Source organism: Leptosomus discolor, chromosome 22, assembly GCF_034619465.1.
Source record: "Leptosomus discolor isolate bLepDis1 chromosome 22, bLepDis1.hap2, whole genome shotgun sequence".
Classification (NCBI taxonomy): domain Eukaryota; kingdom Metazoa; phylum Chordata; class Aves; order Leptosomiformes; family Leptosomidae; genus Leptosomus; species Leptosomus discolor.
The window spans coordinates 4,207,684-4,215,723 of record NC_141412.1 but is presented as its reverse complement, the minus strand read 5'-3'; the positions used below and the strand labels follow the sequence as shown (position 1 = coordinate 4,215,723).

At 54.3% G+C, this 8,040-nt stretch overlaps 1 protein-coding gene and 3 non-coding genes across 4 annotated transcripts; all 4 read left to right on the top strand.

Moving 5' to 3' along the window:
- Window positions 1–507: 507 nt before the first annotated feature.
- HSPA8 (heat shock protein family A (Hsp70) member 8) lies at window positions 508–5,721 on the top strand. Its single transcript, XM_086477002.1, has 9 exons — window positions 508–568; window positions 1,374–1,583; window positions 2,066–2,271; window positions 2,370–2,522; window positions 2,625–3,180; window positions 3,505–3,707; window positions 4,022–4,220; window positions 4,563–4,795; window positions 5,242–5,721. Exons 2-9 carry the CDS (start codon window positions 1,379–1,381, stop codon window positions 5,425–5,427), a joined length of 1,941 nt encoding a protein of 646 aa, XP_086333128.1. The 5' UTR covers window positions 508–568; window positions 1,374–1,378; the 3' UTR covers window positions 5,428–5,721.
- LOC147413951 (small nucleolar RNA SNORD14) lies at window positions 3,346–3,433 on the top strand. The gene has a single exon (XR_015184013.1). It is a non-coding gene; the product is annotated as a small nucleolar RNA SNORD14 (small nucleolar RNA).
- Window positions 3,847–3,943, top strand: LOC147413950 (small nucleolar RNA SNORD14). The gene has a single exon (XR_015184014.1). It is a non-coding gene; the product is annotated as a small nucleolar RNA SNORD14 (small nucleolar RNA).
- On the top strand, window positions 4,869–4,965 carry LOC147413949 (small nucleolar RNA SNORD14). The gene has a single exon (XR_015184012.1). It is a non-coding gene; the product is annotated as a small nucleolar RNA SNORD14 (small nucleolar RNA).
- Window positions 5,722–8,040: the final 2,319 nt, after the last annotated feature.

Here is an 8,040-nt window from a genome sequence, read left to right as displayed (position 1 = left end):
AGCCCCGCGATCCGATAGGCCATTCCCACCGCCATGCGCCTTCCCCCTCGCGCGCGAAATATGCAAAAGAGCCTCCGGCGCCGCGTTACGATTGGCTGCCATTGGCTCTCCGGTGCTCTTTCTCTACCCCCGCCCGCTCCTCCAGCCTACGCTCGTCTGTGTCGTCACCTGCGTGGCGCCCCTGGAGAGCTCTCATTGGCTCCCGCGCAGGCAAGGCTCCGCCCCCAGTCCGTGGCGGGCGGGGGACGAGCGTTGCGGAGCGCTGGGTGGTTGGGGTGGGGGAGAGGGGAAAGCGCATGAAGGTTCGAGAATACCGGCCGGCCGGCGGGTACGCCCAGTTCCTGTGTGCGTCATGAAGGGTGCGGGTTCCGGTAGGCGGCCATTGGCGGGATGGGCGGCGGAATACGCGAGGGGATTGGCTGAAGCGGAGAGAAGAGGCGGGCGCTTCTGGAAGGTTCTGCGGGGGGTATATAAAGGCGGCGGGGCGGGCGCGGAGCGGTCTTCTTGAGCTGCCGCCTTTGTTGAGCTTCGTTCCGTGTGCGCGTCCCGGCCTGCCCGCGCCGCTCAGGTAACGGGGCCTGTCGGCGGGGGGAGGCGCGGGAGGGAGGGAGCCTTCCGAGGTGCCCTTCCACGGGGAGCGGGGGTCGCCTTGCAGGGTCGGGCGGGGCTGGGGGGTGGGGGCCCTTTTGTCGCTGCGGCAGGGTTTTTTTTCCCCATTACCGCTGTGCTGCGGCACCGGTTGCTTGTGCGCTGCTGCTCGTTTTTTTTTCCGAAACCCGCCCTAACGGCGGTTTTTCCGATTCGCTTTCCCTTGTTCGCCTGATAACGGTTGAGGGGGGAGGGGGGGGGAATGGGGATGAGGGGGTGGAGGACAGTTGGCGTCCATGTTACCTCCCGCCGGGAGCGCCTGGGGGTGTGCGTGGGAGGGGGCAGAGGCGGAGCGGGTCCGCCGGGCGGCGGAGCATGCTGGGATTTGTAGTCCCCGGAGGCGGGGCGGCGGGAAGGAGCGGGTTTGCCGGGCCGCCCGCGGTGACTGGGGCTCCGAGGGGGCGGGGGGGGGGACGAGAGGGGGGGCGTTGCGTCTCCGCGGTGGATGCGGGGGGGCGGGGTGTCGGTGTGGCAGCGGGGTTGGGGCTGTGCCAGGCCGCATGGCCCGCCGAGCGCGGCGCACGCCGAGAGCTGCGGACTCCATTTCCCAGCAGCTAAGATGTCCGCCCCCCCCGGCCACGTGACCCGGGCAGGAGATGGCGTCTCCGGGCCGCGCGCTGCACCACGTGGTGGGGTCCCGGATGGCGGCCACCCAGGCGGCGGGTAGCGACACGTCCTAGCTGGGGGGCAGTTCTGCAGCTCGGTTCTCTTTCTTATTTTCTCAGCCAAGATGTCGAAGGGACCAGCTGTCGGAATTGATCTGGGCACCACCTACTCCTGTGTTGGCGTGTTCCAGCACGGGAAGGTGGAAATCATCGCCAACGACCAGGGTAACCGGACCACGCCGAGCTACGTTGCCTTCACGGATACAGAGAGGTTGATCGGCGATGCCGCGAAGAACCAAGTTGCCATGAATCCAACCAACACAGTGTTCGGTAAGGCGGCGAGATGGGCGTGTGTGATGGCGGGTGTTCCCCCCTCGTGAGAACTGCTGACTGATAGCGGGGTTAAAGCCTCAGCTGCCGCCTGCGAATTAAAACTTACTTGCTTCTAGTATGAATAATATAATTGCGTTACTAAGTTAATTATGCCCTTGAGAAAGTGTGTGCCTTACAGTTAAAAACTTGTCTTGCTGCGGGTTGTTCCTGGCAGCGTTTATGCGGCCTTGACTAAGTGTCTCGGTCTGATTGCTGGGCTGCGCTGCGGTTTATGGTGCAGCAGCTGCAGCGCTGCCGTGGTGCCTGTGAGGCTCTGCCTATCCCGGAGGTGAGACTTAGAGCCTGCAGCTGAGTCTAGACAAGGCAGTAAGAATAAGCACACTGGGTGTTCTAGGGTTTTGTGCATTGTTTTTTAGGAGGAACTTGACCCTCTTTGTTGCAAGTGAACATAATTAACACGGCCAACTATTCTTTTCCAGATGCAAAACGGTTGATTGGGCGTAGATTTGATGATTCTGTTGTCCAGTCTGATATGAAGCACTGGCCTTTCACTGTGGTGAATGATGCTGGCAGACCAAAAGTCCAAGTGGAGTACAAAGGCGAGACAAAGAGTTTCTACCCAGAAGAAATTTCTTCCATGGTTTTAACCAAAATGAAGGAAATTGCAGAAGCATATCTTGGGAAGGTGAGGTTTAGGACTTCAGTGAAATATTATAATCAGTAATTCTGTAAGGGTGAGTAGTTAACATATCTAACGGACTTTCTTGCTCTCTTTTTTTGTAGACTGTTACTAATGCTGTAGTGACTGTACCAGCCTATTTCAACGACTCTCAGCGTCAGGCCACGAAAGATGCTGGAACCATTGCAGGGCTCAATGTACTGCGAATTATCAATGAGCCGACAGCTGCTGCGATAGCCTATGGGCTGGACAAAAAGGTACGCTCAGCGTGGCTGCTGTCTCCCATACTCAGCCTTAGCAGACTGGCTAAACTAGCAGTAGAGTGTGAATTGTGTTAAAAATGTCATCTCCTCTTCCAGGTCGGTGCTGAAAGGAATGTTCTCATCTTTGACCTTGGAGGTGGCACCTTTGATGTGTCAATTCTGACTATTGAAGATGGCATCTTTGAGGTGAAATCCACTGCGGGTGACACTCACTTGGGTGGAGAAGACTTCGACAACCGCATGGTCAACCACTTCATCGCTGAGTTCAAGCGCAAGCACAAGAAGGACATCAGCGAGAACAAGCGAGCAGTCCGTCGCCTCCGCACTGCATGCGAGCGTGCCAAGCGTACTCTGTCGTCTAGCACGCAGGCCAGTATTGAAATTGATTCTCTCTATGAGGGTATTGACTTCTACACGTCCATCACCAGAGCTCGCTTTGAAGAGCTGAACGCCGACCTGTTCCGTGGCACCCTGGATCCTGTGGAAAAGGCCCTGCGGGATGCCAAGCTCGACAAGTCGCAGATCCATGACATCGTGCTGGTCGGCGGCTCTACTCGCATCCCAAAGATCCAGAAGCTGCTGCAGGATTTCTTCAACGGCAAAGAGCTGAACAAGAGCATCAACCCTGATGAAGCTGTGGCTTATGGCGCAGGTAATGGCAGAAATGCCCACCTTCTGCATGCTAAAGCTGTGGGGTGGTGGTCTTGGCGACCCCGGTACGGTCTGAACTGAAGTCTCAGAACCGTACCGGTGTAGGCCCTGGGTTTTCCACCTGAACCAGTGAAGCTTTTCAAAACAGTAAGGAGCTTCCTTTGACTTGCAGTGATGAATCAGGTTCCAAAGCCATTCGTAGTTTCCACCAGAAGTCTAATGATGGCCAAAACCTTCCTTGGATGTCTGAGCGAGCCATGGGCTTAGCTGCAGTGTGCAGTGTAGCTGTTGCAGGGCTCTCCTAACGGGTTTTCTCTTCCTCTAGCTGTTCAGGCTGCCATTCTGTCTGGAGACAAGTCTGAGAACGTGCAGGATCTGCTGCTGTTGGATGTGACTCCTCTGTCCCTTGGTATTGAGACCGCTGGAGGCGTCATGACAGTCCTGATCAAGCGCAATACCACCATCCCCACCAAGCAGACTCAGACGTTCACTACTTACTCGGACAACCAGCCTGGTGTGCTGATCCAGGTAGGTGGGCAGCGCTGGGGTGAACTGGTGATGTGCTCACAGAGCTGTGGGACCCTGTCAGCACTTCATGTGGCTGATACTCAAAGTATGTCTTGGGCCAGAGGTGTTGTGTTCTTGCAGTTGGCAAGTAAATGCCTGGTTGCTGTGATGAAAGTGATTCCAAAGCCATTCGTAGTTTCCACCAGAAGTCGAAAGACTTGTGTTGGTCCAAGTACCTTCCTTGGATGTCTGAGCGACCATGCCACTTGAGGCTAATAGCACCTTACAGCTTAATAATGAGTGGTCAGACTTAATGTGCTGGTGATTCTTCCTAGGTGTATGAAGGAGAACGTGCCATGACTAAGGACAACAACTTGCTGGGCAAGTTTGAGCTGACTGGAATTCCCCCTGCTCCCAGAGGTGTACCTCAGATTGAAGTAACCTTTGACATTGATGCCAATGGCATCCTGAACGTGTCTGCTGTGGATAAGAGCACTGGCAAGGAGAACAAGATCACGATAACAAACGACAAGGGTAAGGAGGGCACATTGCTGAGGGTGGGAGACTGGCTGGCTGTGGTGAGGGTTGGCTTGGCAAACTCCTGCCTTGTGTCCATCTTTGTCAGAACTTGGCTGGGATACATGGGTGCCTTGATGGACAGCTGTGAGCGGTGTTTTCAGTGCGGTAGTCCAGGAGCTTCTAAGAAGGTCCAGGAGGGGTTTAAGATGAGGGCACCTGATGGCTTACAGGCCTCTGCCTGCCTGCCCAGGCAAACTTGCAATGTAGAATTTGTGAGGGGTGGGAGGTGTAATGCTCCACTGAAATCCTTCAGTAAAATTTACCCTGTGATCTGAAATGGTGCTGTTCTTTCTGCAGGCCGCCTGAGCAAGGAAGACATTGAGCGGATGGTTCAGGAAGCAGAGAAGTACAAAGCTGAAGATGAGAAGCAGCGTGATAAAGTGTCTTCCAAGAACTCCCTGGAGTCTTATGCGTTCAACATGAAAGCTACTGTTGAAGATGAGAAGCTCCAGGGCAAGATCTCTGATGAGGACAAGCAGAAAATCCTGGACAAATGCAATGAAATCATCAACTGGCTGGACAAGAATCAGGTATGTCGTGTTCTGTGTTTGGTCAGTGTTTAATCTACAAATAAAGCTCAAGAGGATGGAGGAGAAGTAGTGGTTGCTGTGATGAAAGTGATTCCAAAGCCATTCGTAGTTTCCACCAGAAGTCGAAAGACTTATGTTGGTCCAAGTACCTTCCTTGGATGTCTGAGCGACCACAGCCTGCGAGCACAGGGCTGAGTTTTCCCAGCTCTGGCTGGCTTCCCAGTAGGGCCTTCCCCAGCTTTATGTGAGGTCCTGCTGCTCGGGGAGCGGCGTCAGCGCTAGGAGGGACGTGAGGCAGTGCTGAATGAGTAGGTCGGTGCCCTTGCCCAGGGCACCTTGTCTTTGGGGCTGAAGATGGGCTAATGGGAATGTGTAACCCAGGTAGTGCTGGTTCATGTTGGGACTGCACCTGTGAGCAGCGGGTACTGAGCTTCTGTCTCTTCCAGACGGCTGAGAAGGAGGAGTTTGAGCACCAGCAGAAAGAGCTGGAGAAGGTGTGCAACCCCATCATCACCAAGCTGTACCAGAGTGCGGGAGGAATGCCTGGTGGGATGCCTGGCGGATTCCCGGGTGGTGGAGCTCCTCCATCTGGTGGGGCGTCTTCTGGACCAACCATTGAAGAGGTGGACTAAGGCCACGGGGAAGTGCATTCCACTAGCAGTTAGTGTTGGAGGACCCCGTGGTGGGGGTTAGACTGAAGGACCCAAACCTGTAGGCACATCTGGGTATGTTTTGCCAGATTAAAACTCCATAACTGAGCTGCTGTAAAAATAAAAATAAAACAAACAAAAAACCACATTTTCTGGGCATTTTAAATACTTGAACATGTGCACAGGAGGGGAGTTGAATACCGTTGCACTTTACAGTACTGTAAACAAGTGGAAATGCAAGTCATGTCCTAAGGAATAAAAACTATTTAATGGGCATCACAATGTTTGTTGTCTCCTTTGTATGTACTGACCCTGTGCCTGAAAACAAAAGGGCAAGGGCGGAGGGGGGTGTTGGCTGGGTGCAACCCCCCACCCCCGGCAGCAGTAATGCAGCCTGCAGAGGGGGGTGGTTGAACTCACACGTTCAGCTTCTGGAGCCTGGGTGGTGATGCAAGGTTTTGTGTTGCGGACAAGGCTGGGGGTGGCACTGGAGCATCACTGCCAGAGGCTGCCACGTAGGCAGAGCTCTACTTCCAGTCCAAGGTGTGAGCTGTATAGCCCTGAAAACCTGGGCTGAATTTGAGAACTTTAAAAAAAAAGTTTTAAAAAAATTTTTAATAAAAAGGCTTTTGTCTTAAATGGTTTTTCCTTAACACTATGTTTCTTACATTATCCACCTGGTCCTTGGCCCCTCCCGCTCCCTGAAGATAGCCCCTTGTTTTAAAAAGAAAAAGGGTGTTAGGGAAGTGGTGAGGAGCTGAGTGACCTGGCCCTTTTCAGAAAGTTCAGTAGCATTTGCAGAGAAGGACTGTTAGGGCTGGTTGCTGCTGACCCAGGGCAGCAAAGAGCATCCTTAAAACACAGAGAGAGATGGAAAATCGTCCCTTGGTCCTTGAAGTGTTTGTCAGCTGGATGTTCAGAGGTGGCTCCTCGCTGAGAGGTGTCATTGCTGGGTGGGGAGGGGGCCTTGGGCAGCCTCTTCGGCAATAATGAGCAGTTTTGTTGCTTAAATGTTTTATTAGTGTGTGTGTGTGTCAGCGTCCTGATGTGGTGTGTTAGGTGTAGCACCAGCAGCGCTGCTCCCTGCGAAGCCTGGCACGGTGGTGTGGCAGTTGTCATGGAGCTGCCCTGCCTAGACCATAAAAATCATCGCTGTTCCATCACCTGTTACACAGAGGGGTTGTTCAGAGCGATCAGCAATTCACTGCTGGTTATTTCATCAGTTGAAACATTCCCTGGGTAACTTCTTTCTCAGCATTGGAGAACTGAGGGATTTTAGTTTTGTGGGGTTTTTTGTGTATGTTTTTTGGGTTTTTTTTGTTTTTTTTTTTTTTTTTTTAAACACAGCAGTGCTTAACCAAAGGGGGAAGAGGGTCCTCTGAGAGCTGAGGGCTCCTATCGTGCCCCTGAAGTGCACGTTCCCTGGGGGGATGGGCTGACACTGCCCCCAGCACGACTGGGAGAGCCAAAATGCTTTGCTTGTCCTTACAGCAGGTCAGCCCTGCTTACGTACAGGTATTGTAGATCCTCTCGTGGGCCAGTGGGACGGTAAAAGGGAGACTGCCCGTGCTACCTCCATCCTGCAGGACATTTGGGGGGAAAAAAGTCATAATCCAGAGAATGCTGCAGTGTGTGAGCAGCAGGATCTTTTGTGCCGCACCACTCACTGGTGCCTCTGCCTTTCCCGCCCCTAGTGCCGGCAGTACTGCTCCCGGTGAAGCCTGGCACAGTGGAGTGGCAATTTTCGTTAAGTTGTGACTGCAGTCCATAAAAATCATCCCTGGAAGAGAGTTGTTCAGTTGGAAGAGGCCCAGAACAATCACCTTGTCCGACTGCCTGGCCGTGTTATTAAGCACGTGGTGAAGGGCCTTGCCCAAGGCCTCTTAGACCGACGGGCTCAGGGCATTGACCACCTCTGCAGGAAGCCTGTGCAGTGTCTGACCACCCTCTCGCTGAAGAAATGTTTCCTGCTGCCCAGCCTTAACGTCCCCTGCGCAGATTTGAATTGTTCCCGTGCATCCTGTCCCTGGATCCCAGGGAGAAGAGACCGGCAGTTTGCTCTCCGCATCCCCTCAGTGTGGTCGCCCCTCAGCCTCCTCCTCTCTGAACTAGACAAACCCAGCGCCCTCGGCTGCTCCTCAGGCCGTGCCCTCCAGCCCTGTCACTGGCGTTGTGGCCCTCCTCCGGACACCTCTGAGGACCCTCACATCCTTTTTAGGCTGAAGTGCCCAGCACCAAGGCTGAACACCGCGGGGTAACCCCCTCTTTTGGCCAGCTGGTGTTCAGCGCCCCCCAGCATGCGGTTTGCCCTCCCAGCTGCCAGGGCACGCTGCTGGCTCCTGTGGAGCTGCTGCCAACCAGCACCCCCAGATCCCTTTCTGCAGGGCTGCTCTCCAGCCACCCCCCTCCCAATTTATACCTGTGCCCGGCATTACTCCGTCCTAAGTGCAGAATCTGGCAGTTGTTCAGTTTCGTGCCATTAATGACTGATTGCCCAGTGCTCCAGACTACTTAGATCCCTCTGCAAGGCCTCCTGTCATTCCAGAAAGTCCACAGCACCTCTGGGTATAGCACCGTCTGCACACTTACTGAGGA